At 51.4% G+C, this 27,026-nt stretch overlaps 1 protein-coding gene across 4 annotated transcripts; it reads right to left on the bottom strand.

Moving 5' to 3' along the window:
- Positions 1-6,117: 6,117 nt before the first annotated feature.
- On the bottom strand, positions 6,118-24,536 carry Ncf4 (neutrophil cytosolic factor 4). 4 transcript variants are annotated; one of them, XM_006520565.2, is made up of 11 exons: positions 24,518-24,536; positions 23,613-23,646; positions 18,234-18,318; positions 17,685-17,838; positions 15,333-15,403; positions 13,786-13,913; positions 13,191-13,248; positions 12,671-12,769; positions 7,946-8,076; positions 7,663-7,728; positions 6,118-6,504 (listed from the first exon to the last, which is right to left on the bottom strand). In XM_006520565.2, the coding sequence occupies exons 2-11, from the start codon at positions 23,642-23,644 to the stop codon at positions 6,309-6,311; spliced, it is 1,020 nt and encodes a 339-aa protein (XP_006520628.1). In that variant the 5' UTR covers positions 23,645-23,646; positions 24,518-24,536; the 3' UTR covers positions 6,118-6,308. The 4 variants fall into 4 exon arrangements, with proteins under 4 accessions (XP_006520628.1, XP_030104233.1, XP_006520627.1 ...); XM_030248373.1 differs by lacking the exon at positions 24,518-24,536 and adding an exon at positions 23,825-23,934 and having other exon boundaries at positions 6,118-6,614; XM_006520564.1 differs by lacking the exon at positions 24,518-24,536 and adding an exon at positions 23,825-23,931.
- Positions 24,537-27,026: the final 2,490 nt, after the last annotated feature.

The following is a 27,026-nucleotide window of genomic DNA, read 5'->3' as shown; positions in this document are numbered from 1 at the left end:
TAGGAAATACAAAATTCAAGGTAAATGTAAGAGCTGAAAACCATCATTCTGAGTGAGGTAACACAGGAAGACAGCTGACATTTATGTTTCTCTCACTTGAGGGTGTGAGCCTGGCATCTTCAGATATGTGTGTTCCATTGGGAATAGGCATGGAGGTCAGGAAATCAGTAAGGGGGGATTTCAAGAGGGAGGCAGGATGAAACAAAAGCTTAAATAGGAATAGTGGGGCAGGAGGTGAACTTTACTGGAGGACGATGGTAGGGCAGGGTAGAGGGAACATAGAGAGGGATGAATAACACTAAAGATGTCTTGAAAAAAATGGAAACCTACTATGGAAACTTTCTAATACATATGCATTTGTATATGTATATCTATATGTACATGTATGCATTTATAAAGAGTTTAAATGGCATCACCTAATGATGGGACAACAATGCCCCTTATTAGACACCACAGGATAACAAATTCAAAGAGGCCATTTTAAAATAAGAGTATTTCCCATGATCCCCTGGTCATCCTTTGGTTCAAGGTCAGTAACTAACAAATATAAACATGTGGCATTATCACGCCTGTGTCCCTATCATTTCACCCCCCTGCTCTGCTCTTATCTGTCCCAACCAGCCACTTCCCCATCACGCAGAGAAGGACCCACAGATGAGTCACAGTCAACCTGACTTTCTGCATCAGCTCTGCTGGCTTGCAGGCTCGCCCACACTCTTGGACTTATCACTGTTCTCTGTAAGGATGAAGTTTGATGTCATCTTCTTGTTAGTCACAAGACATTGTCCATACCTCAGTGGGCACGTTTGTCTACAAACATCTTTACAAGTTTAATCTGGGTCAAGCAGTCAATTCTGGTTTATTAGCGACCCTGCTCCCCCCCCCCGCCCCCAAACCCTGCCATTGTGCGAATGACCCTGAGGGAATTGTGGAATCTTGGGCTTTGTGATTGTACCATGTTTATATGTTGGAAAAAAATCATTCACCCTTCCTCTGAAATTCCCTGTACAGAGGTTACACAGCCCACGCACCCTAGGGAGAAATAAAAATGGAGCCGTGCTTTTCACATAAGTCCAGGAAGGGACTGGTGCAGCAGGCAAGATAACACTCTACAATTGCTTTTCCCAGCCCAGAATGCCACCACTGAGTGTGTGCCCCTGGTTTGAGGAGATCCTTACCGAGTTAGAACACGACGCTGGAGCTCAGTCGGTAAAGACTGGCTGCTGAAGCACAATGACCTAAGTTTAACGTCCTAAACATCCACAGAAGCCAAGCATGGTGGATCATGCTTGAAGTCTCAAGTCATGGTGAAATGGGAGTAGGGGTAGGGGTGGGGGTAAGGGGGACTGATGGAGCCCTGGGAGTTTGCTGGCTGCTAGCCTGGCCCTACTTGATGGAGTTCTAGGCCAGGGAGAGAGCCTATCTCAAACCAAAAGGGGAAGATAGATGAAGAATCAGTCACACACACACACACACACACACACACACACACACACAGAGAGAGAGAGAGAGAGAGAGAGAGAGACAGACAGACAGACAGACACACACACACACACACAGACACACACAGTGCGGCAGAGAAGGGAAAGAGGGAAGGAGGGAGAGGGGGAGAGATTTAATTGAATAATAACAGATTATAAAATTGGATCCTCTATTTAAAGATAGCAGATGTTATCTTTTCTTGGTTGCTCCTGGACGTTACATGATTGGAATGCTAGTTCTTGGACACCAGGGGTAGTGACACAGTTGTCACTGGCTAGCTTAGTGAGTCTATCAGTACCTCATCAGTATCTCCATCATCAGCCAACACTCTCTCACTTCCAATCTGGACATTTTACCTTAAATAGACCTAAAGCTGCAAGGAAGCCCATTAACACAGGGGCGAATAGCAGAAGCCACTGTGGCTGCCAAATGCAACTCTTTAGAGTTGAGCACAATATCACATAAGATTTGCTTTGTAAAAAGAAGTTTGACAGAACACTAAGTTTGTTCAGTTAGTGCTGCCCATTTGTGCACGGTGGCCATCCACCAGAACAAGAGGAACATACCAGCAACCGCTAACACAGAGAAGGCTTTCCCTCTCTCCGTCACAGCTCCTGAGTAAGGGGCCGGTCGTGAAGTCACCCACCCCATCTCTGCTGGGATCTTAACTGGCTTCATCTTGTGCTGGTAGCCATGGCTGCTGTGTGAATAAAGGCCCTGTCTTTTTTTGCTCCATCTCTCTGAATGCTTATTCTTAGCCCATTCAAATCTAGCACCAAGCCGTTAGGTTTCTCCCTTCAAGTATTTTATGGCTCCAGCCACGTATGTAGCAGAGGATGGCCTTGTTGAACATCAGTGGGAGGAGTAGCCCTTGGTCCTGTGGGGGTTCGATGCCCCAGTGTAGGGGAATGCCAGGGTGGGAAGGTGGGAGTGGGTGGGTGGGTGGGTGGGTGAGGGAGCACCCTCATAGAGGCAGGGTGTGTGGGGATAGGATAGGGGGTTTCCAAAGGGGAGACCTGGAAAGGGGATAACATTTGAAATGTAAATAGAGAAAATATCCAAGAAAAGGAAAAATAAAATAAAAGCACAGCACAATTCTTGTTCTCACCCTCATTCAGTAGTAGGAGTTGCTATGGAACACTCATTGTTTCTATACCTTCTCTTTTTTTTAAGATTTAATTATTATTATTATACATAAGTACACTGTAGCTGACTTCAGATGCACCAGAAGAGGGTGGGTGCCAGATCTCATTACGGATGGTTGTGAGCCACTATGTGGTTGCTGGGATTTGAACTCAGGACCTTTGGAAGAGCAGTCAGTGTTCTTAACTGCTGAACCATCTCATCAGCCCCCTATACCTTCTTTAATTCCTTGAGCATGGGTTGAGCTTACTTAAACCATCCGCTTTGAGGTCCTTGCTTGCTGAGTCCAGCATCTAGTCCACCCTCAAAGGCAGTTCTATGACCTACTTCCCTTCACCCCTCTAGGAATGGTTTATTGTAAGACTCTGGGGAGCTTTAGCTTACCAGGGACCCCCTGAGTGAACCATGCAGAGCTGGGATCGATGCAAAAAGCAAGAGGAATTTACTGTTCCAGGGAACTGGGGGTCATCTCAGATCCGAATGAGAGGCAGTGACCCCCAGCACTGGTCAGTGGGTTTTTATATAGTTTCCAGGGGCAGAATAGAGCATCAGCAACTATGCTCAATATGACTGGCGGAACAGTGCAGCCTTTAAACTGATTGGTCTTTAGGGAATGAGGTGACAAGGACTTCCCTTCCCTGTTGTCTGTGAAATGCTAATCAGCCTCTCCCTTCGGAGGGGTGAGTGTCTCATGACCTTCCCAAAGTTCCTAAGCTGATCTTTTCATTACGAGTTTTTCTTCTAATTTCTCATGATTTTTGCTGAATACTGAACATTTTAAATAACAAATTATAGGAACTGTAGATACTGACTTTCCCTTAAAGATTAATATTGTTCTTGTTTGTTTGGTCATTCATTAGTTCATTTTTAGTGTTTGGATAAACTAAGTCCATTTTCCCTACTAAGTGCAGTCTCTAACATCTAACATCTCTACTGTGATTTTTTTTCCTCCTTGGTCTTTTTGGTCCCTTTCCTTGGAGTTGACTTAGTTTGCATATGCTGTTTATTGGTGAGCAGTTGGGTTTAGGCCTCTCTGCCAGTTAGACCTTTACCTTTCAGCTTGGGCAAGGCCTGGGGGTGGGAGACTACACTGCCCATTCAGAATGTTGGTAAGTTTGCCTGTGTTTGGTCCCAAGTTCATTCCTCCAGTCTGCCCTGAGAGCAGGCAGCCTTGAGTGTGTACTGTGCAGCAGGCTTCCAGCCCAGGAAACCAATGCTATTCCACTGGTAAGCCTGCCTCCCTGCCAATCTCCTTCAAGTCAGAGTAGCTTGCGGCTTAGTCAGCATCAGCCATGAGCCCTACTGATCAGTCAGCCTGTGAGTTCTGTCAAGAAAAGCTCAAGACCCCTAAGACCAAGTTCTCAGCACAAAAGAGATTTATTTGCCCCAGAGGGACAGAGCAGGGAATAAGAACAAAGACAAGAGACAGAGGATGAGGGCGGAGGGAAGGGAACAAGAGAAAGGTGGCAGGGGTATGTGTCCTGGGGTGTGGGGGATGGTGGGATGGGGGGGGGAGGGGAGGTGGAGGAGGACTGCCTTCAGAGGCAGAAGAGACAGACGTGTTGCATAGGAAAGTGGCGGTTTATAAAGGTACAAGGGGAAATCCCATGTTAGGATGGGATATTTAATTTTAATTGGGCATGTTACTTAGGTGAGCCAAAGGGGGCTTTTGTTTGATTGACTTCAATACATTGATAGCTGGACCTTGGTAGTCAGCCTCAGCTGGAGAACATGGACAAATAAGGGAGTAGAGCCTGGTGGCTAGCTTTAGGGACGTAATCCAACGGTTTTTAGCAAAGCCAAGGGAATGGAGGAGAAAGGCAAGGTCTGCCAGAGCCATGCTCGCCATGTTTGAGCTGGCTAGACTCCCTATATGTTCTACCAGGGAGCTGTGGGTGGTTTAGGGAATTATCTCAAGTCGGAAGCACTTCCTGTTCTAACCTCTCCTGAGTGGATGCTGCCACAGAGGCAACCCAGTTCTAGAGAGCCCATCTTGACTGAGCCTCCCTGGACTCACCGCTATGCTTCTGACCTTGCGTGTCTCGGAGCTGACAACCCCTTCGGCATTATCGCTCATTACAGCTTCTGTTATTTGAAGTCTTTTGTGTGTGTGCATGCCAGGGTGCTATGTATGGAGGCCATCGGACAACCTTAGGTGTCCTCACCTTCTACATCATTCGAGACAGGGTCTCTAGTTGTCACTTCAATGCGTGCCAGGCTAGCCTATGAGTTTCTGGCTATCTCTGGCCTCCTCTTTTCATATTGCCTCATGAGTGCTGAGGTTACAGAGCCCAAGACTGCAGCATCCTGCTTTCTGTCGGTTCTGGGCATTAGAATCCCCTTGTGTGACAAGTGCTTTGCCCACTGGCCTCTTGTTCCAGGGTCCCTTATTTTTGGTAATGTTCCCAGCTTTCTCTTCAAGAAAAACCAATGTGATTTCCCCATCCTTAAATTCCATTTTTCTTCATGGCCAGAGCCTTTGCATCAGAGTTGGGTGATGTCAGTGAAGTCAGCTTGCCTCTCCTGGAGTCTTTTCTACAGGTAAATCCCAGAGGGGGACTGTCTTCTGATGGACTCTGGTTCTCCCTGTTGTCATGGAAACCGTGATCTTTACTAAAGCTGCATTTCCCATACCTCTGGCCTACAGCAGAGTGCTTGCCCTTTTAGTGGGAACAGCATGAATGAAGTGATTATTACAGGTTGAGTGGATATGTCCAGGTTAAAAAATGTCATGTTGAAGTCTCCACTTGCAGCGTGTAACACGACAGTTCTGGGAGATGGGTGGTCAAGTTAAGATCAGGGCCATTGCTGTGGGCTCTAATCCAGTCTGACAGGGGCAGGTGCACACAGAGGGGGGACACACAAGAGGGAACTCCTGTGAAATCAGAATGAAGCTCCGACAGGCTGAGGTGACTGGCTGGGGTGCTGGAGAGTTGGAGGATGGTTTCTCTCAAGTTTTGTGGGGAGAGGGCTCCTTAGTTTTGGACTTCTGCCATCCAGAACTACAAGGCAGTTTCTTTCTGTCTTTTAGTCTCCATTTTGTGGTACTCTCATGGCAGCTCTGGGATTCAGGCTATCAACCACAACTGCCTGGCCTTGCATCTCCACAGGCCAGCCTGGGGCTAGGAAGGGCAGGGGATTGGGGCAGGCTACCCATTGTACAGGGGACCAGGAGCCACAGGGAGAGGGCACTCCATCTACTTGACTGCACCTACCCAAAGCAAAGTGGCTGGGGCGGGATTTGTACCCCATGGGTCTGGGGCAGGGCAGCTGTGGATGTAATACCATAGACCCAACAGTTCCCAAACTCTGCAGATGGACAGTGACTCTTTTCTCCCTACTGTGCACTTTTAGAGACTTTTAGCGGATGGTTCTAATGTCCTATTAAATGTGGGTTCACTATGTTCCCCATAACGTCGTTCAGAAAGGTAAGAGGTCTTAGTCAATTACACTTAACTCCCTGGCCCTACACAAAATCCCATTTCCCAACTGTGGCCCTTAGAGACAGAATGGTTTATTGAATCCAAAAGGTAGAGTGTCAAAAACTTAATAGAATCCTGTCCAGTAGGCACTCTGGGCCAGGAGGTTTGCATCTTACATCAGTCTCCCTGAAGGTCTCCGTGTTCTTGGAAGGTAAAGGCCCTTTGCTGAGCGCCCCGTCCTTGCCACAGGGTCCCTGTGACTCAGGGGACAGTGTTGTAGACACTGTAGTTGTCCTTCTGTGTGACATGCAGCTTCCAGGGGAAGAGGCGCTTCTGGGAAGGGAGGCCTCGGGCTTGCTTCACCATGAGTCCCACATCCTCATCTGACAGCAGCCTAACCAAGTCCCCCTCAGCATCCTGGTAGCTAAGGGCAATGTCTTCTCTCTGGAACTCACGCCTAGGGCAACACACCAGGATTAGTCTATGGATCCTGGCTTCTCCCAGGGCCTTTGAGTCTGTGGATCCAAGTGGTACCGGGGCCCATCATCCAACAGCCTTACTCCTGTTCTGCAGATGGGGAAACAGAGACCTCAAAGGAAGAGGACACTGGGTAATCCAATAATGGTACGGCCTGAAGCTTCTTGTGTATAAGTGGGTGGAAGGTTTAGGAGTTTCCTAAGAGAAAGCAAGGCTGCCCAGGAGGCCTGTAGGAACCAGTGACAACTTTGGGAGGAGGGCCATGCTTCATCATGGCTGGAGGGAACAAGATCTGAACTAACTCCCCATGTGCCATCCCAGTCTAATCCTCTTGCATACACTTCCATCCCATAATCCCACTTCTTGATAATGAGACGGTATATGTGAATGAAGATTTACAATATTCTTGTCAGTGGTAACCGGGGTATGGGGGCTAAGTCATCGGGAGGTCTTGAGAATGGTAGATATGGCCAGGGGGACATTGTGAGTGAGTGAGTGTGTGTGCTTCTTTTATGTGTATGTCTGTGTTTTAGGTATTTACGTATATTTGTGTTTCTGTGTACATGTTTGTTTTGTGTTTGTGTTGTATGTTATGTATATTATGTGTTTGTGTGTTATATCTTTGTGTGTTTGTGTATGTTTGTGTGTACACTGTGTGTTTGTGCTCATTTGTTATATGTTTTGGGTGTGTATTGGTTCGTGTGTTTGTTTTTTTTGTGTGTGTGAATGTGTTTGTGTGTTAGTGTGCCTACACATGTTTGTGCATGTGCTGACAGAATCTGAGCACACATCAGCTAACGATAGGAGTGCAATATAGTCCTCATACAGACTGCGCTGTTTTGAATCGTGAGAGATGGGACAGTGCTATGAGTAAACTTTTCAGCAATGGCCTGGAATTTCCCCAGCTCTGTGTGTGTGTGTGTGTGTGTGTGTGTGTGTCCAAGTACAAGGCTTTTCGCTAGAGAGATGTTCTGATAGCAGATCCACAGTCACACACTGGGACCTCCACTGAGCCCTTGCCCTCTGCAGCCTGCTTGGCTCCTCTCTAAGGCACCGTGTACTGCAGAGACTGGAGCTGTCACAGGTCCCCTCCTAGCGCATTGCCCTCCAAAGTCTCCCTCCCTTCCCAACCTCTCACCTCATGAGCGCTAGCAGGTCTTTGAACAGGGGCGTGCTGCTGAGGTCCTCCTCCACCGCAATGTCCCTAAGGGGGACAGTAGAAGAGACAAGCATCAGGGTGGAAGAGGGACGTGTGTGGTGCCAGAAACAAGCTCTTGCTAAAGCACTATGGTTTATCTGGGAGCCACAGCAGCAGCTGCAGGGGAGGGGAGAGACAACACAGGAGCGTTGACTGGGAGACAGTGGCATGGTAGGGGTGGCAGGGAGGAGTAAGAGGCCCGTTCTCCCAGCAGGACACCAACTTGATGGTTTTGCCTGTGTCTTCATAGAAGTAGCATCGTAGCCAGTTGGTGGTGTCCTCGTCCTCGGGAAAGTCCTTAAGGATCTTCACGAAGGACCCTGGGAAGATGCCTGTGGCTCCCTGGGAGGTGCCCTGGAAGTGAAAGAAGAGGCTGGTGAGACCCAGTGTCACGTCTCAGAGTCCCACACTCTTTACAACAACGATTGTCATAGATTGTCCCCCAAAGATCAGGTGTCAAAGGCTTGGTCCCCAGGGTGGTTGTGGGAGCTTGGAGAAATAGATACTAATAGAAATGTCCTTTCTTGCTAGGGAGAGGGCTCCCTTAATCAAGTAGTGGGGACCTGCTCCTTTCCTCTTTTTTAATTAATTAATTAATCTATTTTACTTATTTATTTTTCTTTCTAACCACAATGCAAGAATTTTACTCTCACACGCTCCTGTCAGGATGCAGGACCTCAGCGCAGGAATTGGAGCTTCCAGCATTGTGAGCCATAGCAAACCTTTCTTCTTCATAAGCTAGATGCCTCGGGCGTTCTATTATAGTGACCAGAGCCAACTAACACAGAGAGGCAAAGTGAGGAGATTCACCAGGCTGCCTAACCCAGAGACCTGCACTCTAGTTTTATAAGAGCCCTGAACTTATCTGGGAAGCTCCCTGCCTCACCTGTCTCTCCTCTCCCTTCTCTCCCATCTCCCTTCTTCCTTTCTTCTCTTCCTCATCCATTCTTTCCTTCAGCAGAGGTTCTCGAGCACCACTATGCCCGATCTATGGGTCCGGGAGTTACACAAGCACTGTTCCCTCATGCAGCACTCCTGATGGCACAGAACGACAGGGACACATGAGCAGCCCTCTGTGGTCAATGGCTACGCGTGTAAAGGGGAAATCAGGGCAAGAGGCAGACATTGGGGACTGCAGAGAGACCTGAAAGTGCTTCATGCTCCTCCACAGGTTTTGGGTGTCACCCGGAGGCTTGGGCCTCTCACCTAAGTGCAGGACTGGGGAGACCCAATCCTGTCTCTGTGTTGCTCATGTGGTCACTTAAAACCTCCATGGTCATGAGACAGAAGATGCATTCTTTTTGGTATCTATATTTATATGTGTGTGGGCATGTGTATACTTATGTATTTGTATGTGTGTAAGTACATACATGCACTTATGTGTGCGAATGCATATGCAGATGTGCATGTGAGCATGTGTGTGCATTTATGTGAGTGTGTACATACATGTGTCTGTGTATGTGTACATATGTAGTCTAGAGGATTACTTCAGATGTCACTCCAGTCTTTATCTACATTTTTTTCCTATTTGAAACAGGGTCTTGGTTAGTTCATATTGTTGTTCCACCTATAGGGATCCCTTTAGCCCCTTGGGTATTTTCTCTAGCTCCTCCATTGGGGGCCCTGGGATCCATCCAATATATATCAGAAGATGGCCTAGTCGGCCATCAGTGGAAAGAGAGGCCCATTGGTCGTGTAAACTTTATATGACTCAATATAGGGGAACGCCAGGGCCAAGAAGTGGGAGTGGGTGGGTAGGGGAGTGGGTGGGGGAGGGTATGGGGGACTTTTGGGATAGCACTGGAAATGTAAATAAATAAAATACCTAATAATAATAATAAAAAGAAACAGGGTCTTTCATTGACCTGGGACTCATCCGTACTGACTGGTTTCTGTTAAGCTGACACAAAGAGAGTTGTCTAGAAAGAGGGAACCTCAGCTGAGAAAATGTCTTCATTAGATTGGCCTGTGGGAGAGTCCTTGGAGTATTATTACTATTACTATTATTATTATTATTAACGATTGATGTGGGGGGCCCAGCCCACTGTATGGGGGCACCCCTGAGTAGGTGGTCCCAGGTTGTACAAGAAAGCAGTCTGAACAAGCCATGGAGAGTAAGCCAGTAAGCAGCACCCCTCCATGGCCTCAGCTTCATTTCTGCCTCCAGGTTATTTCTTGTCCTGACTTCGCTCAGGGATGGAAACGTTATAACTTAACCAAGTAAACCCTCTTGTCCCCAAGTTGCCTCTGGCCTTGGTGTTTATCACAGGGACAGAAAGCAAGCTGGAACTTGGCCAATTTGTAGCTGGTTTGCGGCTGGACAGCAAGTCCCAGGGCTTGTCTCTGTCTCTGTCTCCCCCAGAGCTAGATGATAAGCACAAGCCACCATGGCTGACTTTTTAGTGTGTGGGCTCTGGGATTGAGCTCAGGTCCTGTTTGCTGCCTGATTGATCTCCGCAGCCCCAGGAATCACATCCTCTTCCCGCTGCCTCGCAGACTGAGGCTCCTTCCTCTTCCTACGCCACAGAGGCCCTTCCTGCAGCCTGAGGTCTGCCAGTGACGACACACTAGACAGTAAGACTTTCCAGAAGACAGTAAAGCGGTCAACAGTTCCTCTTATGACAGTGGTGGTCACAACAGTCACTGCTCGGGTGGACATGGCTTCTGAGACCCAGTGCACAAGGAGGCAGAAGCTCAAAGTGTTATATCCCTACACCTGCCACTCCCACTCCTGCCCAGCCTCAGGATACCGGGAACCCTGCCTCCTTCAGACACAGTGAGGGCCAGAGAATGTCCAACGGTGACAATATTATGATAGAGATGACCAGACCCAGGGACCTGGCACAGTCATTCCCTGTCAGTGTGGAGCAAAGAAACACCCAAGGGGGCCCAGCTTCAGGGTCACATTCAAGACTTCCCAGTCCCCTCACATGCAGTGGGAACGAGGCACCTAGACTCTCTGGGGCCAAGGCCTGGAGGACATCCGCCTCTCCCTTGTCCCTGACGGGAACCACTGAAGAAACTGTTTTCATCATTCACAGGAAAGGAAACCACGGGGTTAAGCAACCTCCTGAGGTACACAAGGACAGCTAGAAATGCATTAGATCTTCTGTTGTCTCACAGTATGGTGAGTGGGACCCAGAGCCTTGCACACTAGGTGAGAGCTCCTCTACCGAGCTGCCTCAGGCACGGACACCCACTCTTAATCAGTCATCCTTGCTGCTGGTTAGGGAAGTAACATTATTACATATGAGCCTTCACTTCTCTCAGTGGAGAAAGTCTGACCCCCACAAAGCAAACCTGGAGAAACCTATGTGATTGCTGTGACCAGGTGCACTGGTGACACCTAGTGGGAAGACCAGGGTACTGCTAAACACCCTGACTGCCTTTCCTTCCCTAAATAGCCTGCCCTTTCCCAGGAATTATCTGTCTCCACGACCCCACCCCACCCCCAAAGAGTGTCAGTTCCTAGAAGCCTTGTTAGTGATCAAGAAATTAAAGAGAATGGCAGGGGTGGGGGGAGGAGGCTGTGAAATGGCTCAGGGGATAAAGAGGGTGCTACCATGTCTGACAACCCTAGTTTCACTTCCACAACCAGCCTGACAGGAGAGGGTCAACTTCTGCAAGCTGTTCCCTCACATATGCTGTGGCATGAATGTTCTGCTTCACCAACACATCTGGATCAAAAACAGGACACCCCACAGGTCACCCAACCCTGCCAGGACCTCCAGGACTGTAACAGAGGACTTCTATCCTTGGGCTTCCCCAGATCTCTCATGGTGTCTGCCTGTAAAACACTCAAAAATACCTTTCTTCTAACCTTGCCTCTGCCTTTGCCTCATCCCTCACCTCAGACTCACCTCCATCCTCATCCCTAACTTCAACCCCATCTTCACCTATATCCTCACCTCCATCTTCACCCACATCTTCACCTCCATCCTCACCCACATCCTCACCCCCATCCTCACCTCCATCCTCACCTCCATCCTCACCTCCATCCTCACCTCCATCCTCACCCCCATCCTCACCTCCATCCTCACCCCCATCCTCACCCCCATCCTCACCCCCATCCTCACCCCCATCCTCACCCCCATCCTCATCTCCATCCTCACCTCCATCCTCACCCCCATCCTCACCTCCATCCTCACCCCCATCCTCACCCCCATCCTCACCTCCATCCTCAACCCCAACTTCAACCCATCTTCACCTCCATCCTCACCCCATCCTCACCTCCATCCTCACCCCCATCCTCACCTCCATCCTCACCTCCATCCTCACCCCCATCCTCACCTCCATCCTCACCCCATCCTCACCTCCATCCTCACCTCATCCTCACCTCTATCCTCACCCCCATCCTCACCTCCATCCTCACCTCCATCCTCACCCCCATCCTCACCTCCATCCTCACCTCCATCCTCACCCCCATCCTCACCCCCATCCTCACCTCCATCCTCACCTCCATCCTCACCCCCATCCTCACCTCCATCCTCACCCCCATCCTCACCTCCATCCTCACCTCCATCCTCACCCCCATCCTCACCTCCATCCTCACCCCATCCTCACCTCCATCCTCACCTCATCCTCACCTCTATCCTCACCCCCATCCTCACCTCCATCCTCACCCCCATCCTTACCACCATCCCCCACCCTTACCCCATCATCAACCCCAGCCTTGTTCCCATCATTAACTCCAGTCTTACTTCCATCCTCACCTCCACCTTCATTGCCACCTTCACCTCCATTCTCATCACTAACTTTACATCCAACCTCTCTCCACCTTCATCTCCACTTCCACCTCCACCTCAGCCCTTCCTCCAATCTCATCTCCATCTGACCTCCACCCTCACCTCCAATTCCACTTCCACCCCATCATCCATGTACTCTGCCATCACCCTCCTTCTTGCCTCTAGTTAGTCTTCCTGATTCTGAACCCCTCTCCCCAGCTTACCTCCAGCCAGTCTTTGTTGATCTTACTGAGAAGGAAGATCACATCTCCAGCTTTGAAACTTAGCTCCAATTTGCTGTTCCCAGTGAAGTCAAACAAGGCCTGAGGAGAGGGACAGCATTGCTGAGACAGAGAGAACGCTGAGTCTTTGAAGGGCTTGACCACTGTGGTGTCCCTCTCTGTAGGTAAGGAAACTGAGGGTTTGGAAGGGTGCTGATACAGCCCCTCTGTTTGCAGAGGACTTCGATTAAAACCCTACTCTCCCCCAACTACAAAGTGGGTGGTCCTTTCAGAGCAGGTAGGGTTCACATTTGGAAGGGGGGAATCCAAACTCTGTGCCTAGCTTGCCCTGCTCCCCCGCCTCGCTGGCCTCCCTATGGGTTACAGCCCTCCTGCATCCATCCCACTGTTCTTTGCCATGGCATTTCATGCTGTGCACCCAACACCATCCAAAGTGCACAGTGGCACACAGCAGGAGGGCGCCACAGTTGCGGCGGATGAGGTCTAGCCTGTGTGTGGGTACCTCTGCTCTTGGCGCTTCCATGCGATCCATGATGGCCCCTTGTGGAGACACACCCTTGCTATGGAAAGAAAATGGGGTATCAGCCTTGTGGGTCCCTGGAGATGCAGGGAGAGAAAGATTATGCGCAGCCACTAGTCATGGTTGGTTGCTCTTGCCGCTAGCCCTTCATCTTGTATTCTCACCACTGCCCCAGGTGAGGTTGCTCTCCCACAGAAGACCCAAAGGGAGAGCTTGAAGAAGGAATGGGGATCACGGCTCAGCGCCCTTAAGTCTCCACCAGACCTCAACCTGGCTCTCAGAGCCAAACTCTCCTGCAAAGCCGGAATTCAGACCCTGCCCTCTTAGGTGCTTTGGCGGAGGTCAGGGCTCAAGATTCCTGCCTGCTTTTCCTTGGCTTCTTAAAGAAGTGGCTCGAACGGAAACGAGCACCATTTCACTACTTTGGTGCCTCAAGGCCTGCCTGGTTCATTTTTCTAAGAGGAACAGGGTGAGAAGGGAGCACTGGAGTCTTTGGAACAAGAAGCAACAGCGACTCCTGGAGGCTAGAGAGATTGGACTCCGTCGCGGGATCAGAAGTGCAGGGATGGCCACCTACATTTTGCGCGTGCGCGGTCGGAGCCTGCGGAGTGCCTGGGGCACCTGCTCAGCATCGTATGCAGACTGATAGAAGAAGATCCTGACGTCGGGGTCCATCAGCACGCAGACCGGCAGGCTCAGGAGGTTCTGTGTGAGGAGGGACAGGTGGGCAGTCGACGGAAAGATCTAGACAGCCCTATCAACACACCACCCCGTCTACCATCTCTGCTAATGCATTCTCAGCTGATAACAAAAAACAAAAACAAAAACGTTACTAGTCCTCAGCGATTGAAGGAGACAATTCCCAAGCTTTGCTCCTGGCCCAGCGTGAGCGGGTAGTGGGGAGGGGAGGGATGCTGGCTTAAGAGGTCATCTGAAATCACCTAAAGGTCTCCAGAGGTCGATTAAGGAGGCTGATTACACCAGAAACCTGTAAGCTAGGATCAGAAAGGGAAAAGGATCTGCACAGAGCCACACAGCTTAGTAACACAGCTGGGGCATCCAGAGACACCGGAGGTGCTCATATCAGGGCTCATGTAGCCCAGACTGGTCTCAAACTTGCTATGTAACCAAGAATGACTGGAACATCTTGCCTCTACCTCCTAAGTGTTGGGATTATAGGTGTGGGCCACCATGTCTATTTTATTTGATACTGGGGAACAAACCCAGGACTTCTCAAATGCTAGGCAAGCACTCTATCCAATGAATCATAAGGAGAGACAGTGCTTGGATGGGGTGGGGGTGGGGGCAGGTCCGAGAAGTGATTGGGACAGGGTGAGGAAAGGGGGAGGGCTTGCAGGACAAAGCACATTTCTCTCTCTGCCCATGTGCACACAGTGTGACTAAGGCGTGAGGACATGGAGCAGTGGGGACTGGCATGGCTACCAATTCAGTCCCACAGGGCTCAGGTACCCTGGAGCGCTGAGGCCACTGTACAGGAGCTACAGTTCCAGAAGCATCCAGATTTCTGTGGGAAATCCCTCAGGATTACAACCTAGAAGCAGGTTCACAGTTCTAAAACCCCCTTCCCTTAATTTTCTCAATAGAGCCCAGCTCCACTCATTGGGAGCTGAGAGCCGGGGAGGGTGGGACTGTTCGTCTCATAACAGAAGGAAGCTGAGACTTCCTGAGAGAGGACTGCTTACTCGCTCCAAAGCACCCATCCAAACAAAAGTCTCCAAAGCCAGAGCACTCCAGCTGTAAAGGACCTCTGGACAGCCAGGAAGGCTTTCCAGCAGACCATGGCTTGGATGCTACTGTTGACAGGGTGCTCACTACCTTGTAAGGGTCTCCCCTGGGCCGCAGGTGCTCTGGGGCAGGCACTGCATTCCAGAGCTCAGCACAAATATTCATTCCTTGAGCTTGGTGCACTCAAGGATTTGTCAACCGTGACTTTTGTGACCCAGCTCCTTGATCCCGTCTGCATACCTTGCTTCTCTCTCCAGCCAGGCCTTTCAGGATTGAAGATGGGATCGTGGAGGCCTCAGGGAAATGTCAGTTTTCAAACTCATGCCCCACAGTAATACCCTGCCCACTCAAACCCCAAGGAGATGTGGCAGCAGGTACCTTCATGTAGGCATTGAGGGCCGGGATCCGAGTCTCAGCGATCTCTTGTTTTGCGCCCATGTAGACTTTGGCTGAAAAGAGAAAAGTTGCCCAGAGCCTGGACCATACGGTGCCTACTCTTCAGCTGCCCCACCAATCAGTGCTTCTCCCCAATGCTCCTCCCCAGCCCAGAGCTCCTCCCCAGTGCTCCTCCCCAGCCCAGAGCTCCTCCCCAATGCTCCTCCCCAGCTCAGGGTTCCTCCTGCCTTCTATCATGGTACCAAGTGTCACCGAGATACTTTCCAACCGCATCTTCCCATCATACCATCAGGAGAAGGCAGAAGGAGCTCTCAATGTCATGCCTGCTCCTACACACAAAGGTGTGTACAGGTACACACACACTCATATGTATGCATGAACACACATACATGCTCATCACAGCACACACACACTCTATGTACCCATGCAAAGCTTAGACATGCATAAGCCTATGCACATACACCCTCACTCACATAGACACATGAATACACACTCATATGCATGCACACAAATGCACACAAATAGATACACAAGAACTTATATATACATGCTCACATATGTGCACACACATATGCACAGATACACCTGCAGTCTGGGACATGTATATATATGCACCACATACACATATAGTATACCGACATACACATATATGCAAATACACATGTAAGGCCTATGTGTGCATGTATACACACTCATGCATATATATATACATACATACATATACATACACATATGTATATGTATATACACAAATGCACACAGATGCAACATGCTTTAACACACAAAAATACGTACACTTGCATAAAACAGATGCACGCTCTGAACTCAGGACCTCTTGCCTGCCTGGATCACAGTGATCTCCCAGCTTCAGGCTTGGATAACACTCAGGTCACCATAGGAGCTTTTGAGCATCCCATTAGATAGGGCTCCCCAGAAAAACTACATTGGCATCCTGGAGGTAGGAGGGCTCTGTAAGTTTCCTTTCAGCAGGCTACCATAGTTAGAAACCATGAGCTACAAGCCCCACTCACACTTCAGAGAACTAAGAATCTGCTTTGTGGATGAATGAGCCATGCCTCTAACGCGGAGCGGAGTGCATGAAGGTCCAAATGATGAAGGTCCGCCAGGAGCCTTTGGCAGACACTTAAAGGAGCTGCCACCCAGAGGCCCCTGTGCAATAGGGCAGGAAGGGTGGGCACCTGTGATGCCAGGAGGGGGGTATATAAAGGTTGGGGCTACCCAGGAGCCACACACCAAGACGAGACAAAGTCACAGGCACCAGTTGTTCAGAGTGAGAAGATGAGACAGGCAAGGATGGGGGAGAGTCCCATCCCAAGGTGAGCAGAGCCTGCAGCAAGAAAGGTGGACGGGACTCAGGAAGGCTGGTGGAGGAGGCCTAATGGGGGAAGAGGCTGGGCACAAGGGGGAGCCCTCAGGATAGGAGGCTCAGAACAGAGGCTCCCCACAGCGCTGCTTGGTTAACGCTCATCAGACAGGGTGTGATGGGGGACCTCTTCACATGCTCCAGAGGGGGGCGGTGTGTCAAGGAAAATGACTAGAGCTCAGGGAAAGGGTGTAGGAAAGGGGGGGGGGAGATGGAGAGTGGTGTCTCCTCCTCACCACTCAGAAGTGGGGGGAGTAGGAGCTATGAGGTCCTTTGCCTCTCAGCTCAGTGTCCTTTTTGGAGATGGATGAAGAGAATGTGTTTGGGGGACAGCACACCCACAGAAGGTGGGCTGGAAGAAGGGAAGATGGGCAGGCCTCTGAGGCTTAGGGAAGATGTGATATGATAGAGTCAGGAGCATCTCCAAGGACTTTCTTGGGCAAGCTCGGGAGGAGGTGGCATGGGAGATTTGGGACGAGGGGCATATGGGAAGGAGATGGGGGACAGGGGTGGGATTAGAAGCTATGTGTGGCTCCCTGCTTCCCCAAGGGCCAGAGAGGGAGAGCTGCAGTCATCTGTTGAGGCTGAGGCTGTGTGGCTGGAGAGCCACCCTCATGGGTGGCTGAGAGAGGCAAGAAAGACCAGAACCCAGGTGCTGAGTGCTCCCAGCCCAGGCTCCCTTGGTAGCAATGGCTGTGGCAAGATGGCTGTACTGTGTCCCCAGAGGTAGGTCAAGGGTTATGATGCAGAAACTGTAGCAGTGAAGGTACCCTGAAGACAGAGGGGTGGCAGGCAGAGGGCTGCTAGGGGGGCACTGCCAGCCTATGGCTACAAGAGGGGCACCAGCCAAATGCATCGTTTGCAAAGAGGGTTGAAATAACATGCTGCTGAGCTGGAAGGTGAGGCCAGGGTCAGGGCCAGCTCCGGGCGTTGGACAGAGTGCAGCCTACCTGGCAATGTGGGCAGGCTGCAGGTGAAAGGGCTGTTCTTGCTCTCTGGCCCAAACCGCTCCTCCAGCTTGCTCTGCAGGGCGTAGAACTGGCGATAGCGGCGGTAGATGAGATACTTGGACCCTCCTTTTGTTTTGACCTCGATGACAAAAACCTGAGGAGGAGAGAGACTGGGGGAGGGGAGCTAGAACGGGGTGGGGGGGATATACCGGGAGGCTGGGTGTCTTTATAAGGTAGGAGAGCTGAGAGGTGGACAGGTCTGGAAAGTGGAAAGGGTTGGGGGGCTGGGGAGGGGCTGGGAGGTAGAGACACTGGGAGATGAGCACTGTATGAGGTCAGAGGTCACAGAGAGGGACAGGCTTTCTCAAGCCCTGCAGTGTACTGAGTGGGGTAAGCCTTCAGTGTGGTGTCCCATGCTTTTGGATGTGTTTAGAAGCACCGCTGAATTCTATCCAGCAAATATCAGCAACCACCCAGTTCAGAGAAACCACTGTCAAGGTGGAAGATTAGAGGTTCGAGGTCAAGGGAACAGGGATTGCTGACTCTTACAAAGTGGCTGGTGAAGCCCCTCTTCTCCTCGATGTCAGCGATGTTGGCTGAGACGGCCACATCGTCTGGAAGCTGCTCAAAGTCGCTGTAGGAGGCCAGAGGGAGGGGATCGGTTACCACCTTGCCTGCTCTGGACACAGCCAGCTGATGGAGGCCTGCACACCCCATTCTGAACACTGTCCATGCCTGGCACCTCACTGAGGCTGGGAACCCCGAGATGTCAGGGCACACACAGGTCAAGCCCTGAGAATGAGGGGTGCGGAGCTGGAATTGGTGTCACCAGCTGGCTTCTAGTCCAAGCTACCCAAGAACTTGCCAGGTCCTGGTGCCCATTTCGTGCCAGCCTTGTGCCAGGCTCTGTGTCACAGGATGAAGTGTGTGCTGGGACTCCTGAAGGGGTTTGTATGGGTGTCCCCTACAACCCACAGTTAATGGACATCACCACTGGGGAGTGTTGTGGACCTCTAGGTAGGGAGCCTCATGGGACGTCCTTGGGTCCCCAGGGATTGCCTTGAAGGGGACTAAGGGACCATGTTCTTCTCCAGCTCCTCTGCTTGCACCTGGTTTACTCTGCCATGCACTTCTGCTTCACTTCACTGCCATCTCTAGAGACTCAGGCAAAGGGGTTGCCGTGCTTTTAGGCGGGATCCATGGAACCCTGGACCTAAATAAACCTTTTTACTTTATATATTAATTGACTCCAGTATTTTGTCATAGTACCATGAGGCTGACAGACAGAGAGCAGCCCACATCCCCCAGCCAAGAGATCGGTTTGTTGACTATGCCCAAGTAAGGAAAAACTTCAGAAAGGTGGAGTTTGAGCTCTTGGTGGGTCAACTGGAATTCACTGGAATCTAGGAAGGTTCTTCCGGGTAGTGGAAATGGCTCGTGCTAAGGTTCTGAGCCCTGAGGAAGAGTTTAGATTTGCTGAGAGCCTGGTGGGTCTTAAGGTGGATACGTTCATATGAGGGTCTTGAGATCAAGGAACTAGGTGGTTCAAGGAGGTCACCACAGGTGGCCAGCCATGAAGGAGGGGGAGAGACTTAATGAGACAGCTCCATGAGAAGCTCCGACAGTGAAGGGTGATATCGGCCAGGACATGCAAATGATAGAGAACCCCAGCACAATGCTAGAGTAGCATTCCATATGTTCCTGCTGTTTTGGTGTTTTGTTGTTGTTGTTGTTTTTTTTTTCCTGGCCATTCAAGTGCCAGCCATGCTCAATGTTAAGTGTGTCTAGCTTGGAGAGGCATGATTGGCCTGGACCAAACATTGCTCCTATTCCTATTCCCACCTGCCCTTGAGGCTCAACACAACCATGTGACTAGCTCTGGTCAATGAGATGGAGTTGGGGTGGCATCTGGATCCACAGCCACAGTTGCACCCATGAGGCAAAAACATGATGCAGAATGAAAAATTCTGCAGGGCTGGCTTTGAGCCCCCTGAGCTATGGAACGAGTTGCAGTCTGGACTTTTACTGTGAAAAAGAACAACTGGTCATCATTTAAGCCAAGACCAGACCAGCCTTTCCCTGCAGTCTAATGCATTTCCAAGGGATACATGACCAAGGTATAGCAGCCAACCTGGACTGAAAGAAAGAGCCACGACAAGAGTGATGCCTGTTTCTGACCAGCACAGGAAGAGGCAGGGCTGCTCAGGCCTCACTAAGGTGAGATGTCTCTAGGTAGGCATCCAGCAGGAGGCTGGTGTGCAGGTGTGGAGATGGCAGGGTGGGGCTGACGTGTGGTTAAAGTGAGAGCCACCTGCCTGTGGCTTATGGCTGTGGCTAAGACTTAAGACCCTTAAGTGAACTGGAGAGGGTTGAGAAGGGCAAGCAGAGAAAGAGGAAGCCGGCCACCAGGCACAGCCAAGGTCAACCGTCTGTCACTTGTGTACAGACCAGGAAGCAGGAAGTGGGTGTAGGCAGGCATAGGTGGCACATGTCTGTGATCTCAAAAATGAAGAGGCTGAGGAGAGGGAGTCAGGATGGAATGAGGAGTTCTAGCTCAGCCCAGGCTGCAAAGTGAGAACCTGTTTCAAAAGAGGAGGCAGAGATAGAGGAGGAGGTCGAGGAGGAGGAGGAGGAAGAGGAGGAGGAGAGAAAGAGGAGGAGGAGGAAGAAGAGGAGAAAGAGGAGAAGGAGAAAGGGGAGGAAAAGGAGGAGGAGGAGGAAGAGAGGAGGAAGAGGAGAATAGAATTCCAATGAAGATGAGATGGAAGACAGAGGGGAGAGAGGAGAAAAGGATGAGGAGGGGGAGGAGAAGGAAGGGGGAAGGAGGGCGAGATAGAGGAAGGAGAAGGGAACATGGAAATGGAGGAAGATGAAAAGGAGGGTGAGGAGGAGGAGTTGAAGAAGTGATTGGGTTCTCCTAGCAGTGCCTGAGAGACAGATAGGACTTGTCCCACACCTCACAAAGTATGGGATCCCCAGGAGCCCACACACCCTGCACAGAGTCCATGCTGGTTCTCTGGTCCCCTGGGACCTGGTCTGTCCCAGGATGGTGTATCTGGATTCAGAAGTCACCAGGCAGTGACTGGGGAAGTCAGCAGACCAGCAGGGGCTGTCCCCCAGGCTGGGGCACCTCTGTGGTCACTGGGGCCTTCCCACTCGCTTTTCAACATGTCCCATGAGGACATCCTCTGAAAGAGTGGCCTCACCCACTTCCCCCAGAAGCTGGGGTGGGGCAGGAGGGAACTGGAAAGGGAAAAATAGCCGTTGGCCATTCTGGAAGTTTGGGTAACACTAATGGCTGAGAGTGCTCACACCACACCAGGAACTGGGCACCTACTCCTTGGAGATAGAGCCACCTTGGGGTAGGGTGATGGTGAGGCACCGAGAGGTTATGGAGCTTGCCCAGGTGAGGTGAGTGGGATTCGAGACAAAGAAGCTGAGAGACCTTGGATGAAGCCCAGCACTGGGCCTGTTCCCCGCATTCTGCAGCCCGGAGCACAGAACAGACACTTCTTAGCATCACGGGGTCCTGCTCTCTGCTTCTTGTACTCCATAGCTCTGAGGAGTGGGGAAATTGAATACCCAAGAAGTAATCCCTCTGTTTCATCACGGGCCAAGGACTTTCCACGGGTGACCCTCATCACGTTCTTCAAGACACCAACAGTGGAGCAGAAGACAGTTGGTGGGGGTGGGGGTGGGGACGTTAGGATTGCCATGGGAAAGTGGGGTTCCCTACAGCCAAGGGTAAGGAAAGCACAGAGAGCCGGCTACGGCACCAGGGAGGTCCTATCAGGCAGGAGAGGGAGTGGACAGCACAAAGACTCCCTGGAAATCGTATAAGAGGGACAATTTCAAGAAACTTCAGGAAGGCAGGCATGATCAGAGGCAGGACAGGAGACAGAGCAAGGGAAAAGAGGCCAGAAGCAGACAGATCTCACACAAGGGGCCTTCCTGCCTCGTGGAAGAACAGCAACCTTTCTCTGGGGTAGGAGAAACCAGAAGTGTCTGGGCAGCGCTAGTGTCAGAAGACATACTAGGCCAGACAGGGCCAGATAATACCCTGGACTAGGACCAGAATTCACTCAGCTCCCTGTCAGAAGAGACCTTGTGGGGCCTCTCCCCATCCTCCGGCTCCTCCCACCCCTCTCTGAAAATGGAGACAATCATCAAATCCCTGCCACCCCATAAGAGCACACTGCATCCCCTAAGCACCCAGAGCGGCGCCAGGCGCCTAGAAGGTCCTGAGCGGCTACTTCCACTTGTCCCAGTGTGAGCCGTCTGCAGCTGAGCTGCCAAGGAGGCTGTGGTGTGGGGAGAGGGAAGGGGACTGGGAAGATAGCTGTCCCCCTCGGACCCCACACGGGTTTTGTTGGGTGGATACCAGGCTCCGTGCACACGGGAGCTACACATGGAGGTCCGCTTGGGGACCTGATCTAGGGGAGTCCTGAAAACTGCAGGTGTGTGGTACCTCAATCACAGTGGGAGCTGGAATGACATGTGGCCATGGGAGCTAAACTCTGCAGCTGCCCTGGAAGAGACACTATATATGATATCTCCTCGTCTGTATCTCTGCCGGACTGGTTCTCAAAGAGGACGCTGGAGATACTGGGTCTGATGGCCCTAGGACCTGGGTCCATGGTCCTATCAGGGGCAGAGGAGGAGAGCCACCCCCCTCAGAGGGCGGGGGAACAGCTGTGGAAAGGGCAGAGTGGGCGGAGGAAACACTGAGCCCTGATAGTCCTTACAGGCACCATCTGAACTCTGCACCCCAAGAAACAAGAAGGGACCCAAGCTTCTAGTGGCTACAGTTTCTAGAAGATTCAAGTTTGCATGTCTGTCAGTCTCCTAGGAGAACTTGGGGGTGAGAAAGGCTGGAGTCATATTATGCAGCCTTACTTAGCACCCCAGTAACACTCTCTATAGCTATGGAAGGACCCCCACCCAACACTAACTCTTGTTACAGACAAACCTCCTCTGACCTTTGACCTACAGGAATCCCATCCCCTTTTCCAGATCCCACGAGTGCTTTGCTCACACCTGGGTCTTGTCAGTCAGACCTGTTCTGGTGACTCTCAAGCAGTTCACATGGACACTTGGCTTCCTAACGTTGCTTTCTGCTTGATCCAGGGGACGGTTCTGTCATTTGGGTCTCCACATGCAGATGGGAACACAGGGCTGTCTCCATAAGAGACACTGAGCAAGTGCTGACTGAATGAGGTGGCCGGGCTTGGGGCCATCAGGTCTCCTTGTCCCTACCTGTATAATGTCAGCATTGTCCAAGATAGATCTGGGTCATTTTTGAGCTCTTAGCAGATGTAGTGAGCTCTCAGTGTGTCCCAGGGCTGTTCGGCCTCCCAGAGACACAACTGTGATCCAAAAAACTAAAACACCCTCAGAGCAGGCAGAGCAAAGACCCGGCCCCCAACATTGTGCCAAGCATCTAAGACCTGTTCAGGACAAGGAAGTGGAGTGAGGGGTCAGACGGCAGAGCCTGGGCTATCTGAACCTAAAGATAGGAAAACGCAGAGGCCAGTTTCAGTCTGAAGGGCAGATGGAAGAGCCGCTCCTGATTGCAGTGTGGAACCAGGAACCCAGAACCCAAGCCTAGCACCCAGGACACCTCTGCTCCCAGGCTCTGCCACCCACTCACCCTGTGGTCCTTGGCCACATCCAAGCCACTCCCCATTCTGAGCCTTAGGCTTCTTACTGGTGCATAACACTGCCGACCTACTAAGTCAAGGTTCTAGAAACATCTGCTGGAGCATGCAGCTCCTGCAGTATCATTCAGCAAGACCTTCAAATTTGACTCTGTGCTGATCCACTGATATCAGGTGACAGGAGGGACAGCCTCTTACTTCCCCATACCCACCCCCCAGGCCTATTGGGATCATTGAGAAAGCCTGGCAGGGAATAGAGGCACACTCTCACCTCTCTGATCGCAGCTGCTGGGCCAGGGCCATGGCTGTGGGTAGTCAGAAAAGCAGATGGATGGGGGCCTTGCCCAACCAGATCCAGGCCGAGTTCACCTCTCACTTCCTCCTATGTGCATCTGAGAGCTTCCTGAAGCTTGGGGTGTCCCCAGGGGCAGCCTTTGAGGAGGTCCCGCCCTGCCCAGCTTCTCTGGACCCTCCTTGAAGTACCTCCTTCAGGCTTTGAGCTGCCTGGCCCTCACACGTCTTCTCAGCCACTTCCCAGCTGCACAGCAGTTGAGGAAGTGGCACCCTTGGGTGCTGGGCTTGCGTGAGGCCACTGGCTTTGGGGATTTCCTCAGTGCCTGTCTCTGGTGCTGAGCTCCACCCACCATAGAGCAGTTTTAGCCCTGGGTAGTCCATCAAGGACACTTGTGGACTTCCTCCTCAGGCTTCTTCCTGAATCCCTTTCTCAAGCATCCAAGACCTGCCATTCATTCCTAAGGTCTGGTGGAGATAGTGCTTTTTCCAGGAAGCTCTCCTGGTCCCCCTCCCTCTTATACTAGGAAGTCATTGTTTTATGCCCCATCTGGGGCTCTGGGCTCTGAGATACCACATTCAGCTCTCCCAGAGCTTCCATCCACACAGAGGCTCTCCTTACAATCTGCCTCCACCTCCCTACTCAGCTCTCAGAAAAGCCCCAAGCCCCCGCTGCTGGCTTCAGAATCCCCAAGGCCCCGTGGGCTGCCTGCTCTCCCAATCTCTCTTCCCTCATTGCCACCACATTCCCAATGCTCCTCTCCTATCTCCTGTAGGTCTCAGCTCAGAAGCTGCCCTCTAAGAAACAAACCTGTCCTCACCAGACCCTCCCTGCCACTCTCCGGGCTTTTCCTGCGGCAAGCTCTCACCAGCGGGGTTCCCTACCCCAGTGTGTTCCAAACGTGTGTTTGTGTGTTAGGCTTCTTCCAGGCCAGCACTACGCTGCGGACACCCAGATTATGTGAGCAGAAGGAGGAAGTTCTTCGTCAGCTCCTTCTAATGCTTGGTTCTGTAGGGAGCTCTCCAAAGCCTACAGTGAGGATGGGCCCAGCAGCCCAGAGAATGTCCCCCAACCCCCAGCTCCACTTGATGGTATGCTAAGACAGAAGGAGAGATGGCAGCCTGCCCAGCCTGCCTGAATCAGGCTCCTATCTCCCCAACTTTGGAACGTGGCTGTGGGGACAGGGCTTTCCCCCTGAGGAATCTGGAACGGCCTATGTTTCTCACCTTAAATGGGGCTGGATTGGAAGCAGTCTCAGACTCCTCAGGATCTGGCTCCAAGAATATAGAATGTTTTAGGATCCTTACTTTAAAATGTCCCCCCTCCATCCTGTCACCCTGAAGGGATCTTCTGGCCCTGACCCAGCCCAGAGAGGATGAACCTAGAGCTCCCAGGATAGAGTCTGCCCAGTGAGAACTGCCCTCCCCGTGGCCAGGCAGGGCATGGGCTCCTGGGGAGACAGAAACGAGGATGAAGAAAGTCACAGGAGGGGACAGGAAAGTGGGAGAGGGACACTCCACCAGTGACTGCATGTTCATCAAGGCCTTTGCACTGCACAGATAGATCAGGGTGGTAGAGGAACGTAGAATGGACGGTCTGACCTACTCCCAGCACACAGAAGTACCGCAGTTCACAGAGTTAGCTCTTTTAAGCATACAAATCCCTGCTCAAGACAAGGAAAGGTGATCTGAGAGGTCTAAGACGAGCAGGAATTGTACCCATGACTGAGGATGGAGACTGATACCCAGGCCTAGGGAACGGCAAACACATGTGTTACTAAAGATGAGGCTCCAGTGACTGGCCAGAGACCAGATGCAGGTCACATGTCCCACTGCTGGCAGGAAGTCCACCTTGAGCTCTCATGTGAAGCTGGATATCACAGCAAACACCGAAGAGGGTTTCTCAGCCATTGGCCTGGGTGCCCGAGGAAGCGAAGGAAGTTCTCCAGCCACGGGTAGACAGAGGGAGCCTCGAGCCTGAAGCCCCCACTGGTGTGAAATCCAGAGAAAAGCTGGCTCTGAACTGTGCTGAGGAAGCAGTTCGGAGTCAGCACTACACAAAACTGCAAATCCAGGCGCCTTGGACTTCAGAAGAATTCACACCTGAGGAGCTAGACATGATTCAGAGGCTCTGGCTGGGCCTCGGGGCTCAGGCGTCCCAGCTTTTGGAGGAAACAACCAGGGGAGCAAGGAGGGGTGCAGTGGAAGAGGGGGGTCTGTGAGCACAGAGGTACAAGCTTGGCCCCTGCAGAGGAGAATGTTGGTCAACAGGTGGTCATGAAACAGGAAATGGTGACATTGCTTCCACAAGAGAATGTCACATAGCACTAGTGAGAGACTGTGTCACAGCATGCCTGTCCTGGCTTGAAAATGTGCTGGTTTGGGGCTGGGATGCAGAGCACTTGTGTAGCGTGAGTGAAGCCCTGGGCTCAGTCCCAGCACCAAATAAAACAAGGGTAAGAACACATGTAATCCCAGTTCTCAGGACGTGGAGGCAGGAGGACCAGGAGTTCAAGGCCAGTTTGTGCAGAGACGAGTACAACTGTGTGTGGGCAGGTATGCCTGTTTCTGAGGGTCTCTAAAGAGCCTCTGACTCGGAGAGTGGTGACGTCACAAGCAGAGCGAATACTTTTCTCTGATGGAGTCTTGGTGGTGGCCCATGTACACACACACACATATACACAGAGAGACACACACAGGCACAGACACGAATATACACACACACATACATGCACATGCAGACACAGACACACATACACAAACATGCACACAGAGACACGCACATATAGTCACAGATACACACACATACACTCACAGACACATATACATAAACACACACAGGTACACACAAGCATACATACACACACATGCACACAATGCACACACACACAAACACACACATACACATATATATACACACATCATGCACACAGAGAGATACAGAAACACACAAAGATACACACACACAGAAACACACACAGACACACACACATACACATACAACATACACACATACACAAACACATCACATACACACAGACACACACTCAAGCACATACACACAAGGGCAGCATGTCCTCCCACAAGCCAACATATTCTAAACCATTTCTCCTTTATTTTTCTTTTTGGCTTTCTCTCTCCCTCTCCCTCCCCCACCCGTGTGTGTGTGTGTGTGTGTGTGTGTGTGTGTGTGTGTGTGTGTGTGTGTTGAGCCCTCTAGGCCACCTGACCAGGTCCCCTCAGTCCCCCCCTTCCCACACTCCCACACTCAGCCCCCCTCCCCCCCCCCCGACCCCTGCAGGATTATCCTGTCTGTGTTCCTGACTCAGCCTGGGAGCCACCTGGGCAGCAGGGGCCAAGGGTGTCCTAGAAGGGACCTGGAGTCCACGCTGGG

This window comes from Mus musculus, chromosome 15, assembly GCF_000001635.26.
Source record: "Mus musculus strain C57BL/6J chromosome 15, GRCm38.p6 C57BL/6J".
In the NCBI taxonomy this organism is placed as follows: Eukaryota; Metazoa; Chordata; class Mammalia; order Rodentia; family Muridae; genus Mus; species Mus musculus.
Note: the sequence above shows the minus strand (reverse complement) of the source record. Positions and strands in the feature narration are given on the sequence as shown.

Bases quoted from the DNA above. Each gene is read 5' to 3' on its own strand.
- Ncf4 (XM_006520565.2), bottom strand. From the start codon at position 23,644: ATGGCCCTGGCCCAGCAGCTGCGATCAGAGAG. The intron at 17,839-18,233 runs GTAAGAGTCAGC...TCTCCTCCTCAG, and splicing joins GGGGCTTCACCAGCCACTTT to GTTTTTGTCATCGAGGTCAA. The intron at 15,404-17,684 runs GTAGGCTGCACT...TTCTCTTTTCAG, and splicing joins CAGCCTGCCCACATTGCCAG to CCAAAGTCTACATGGGCGCA.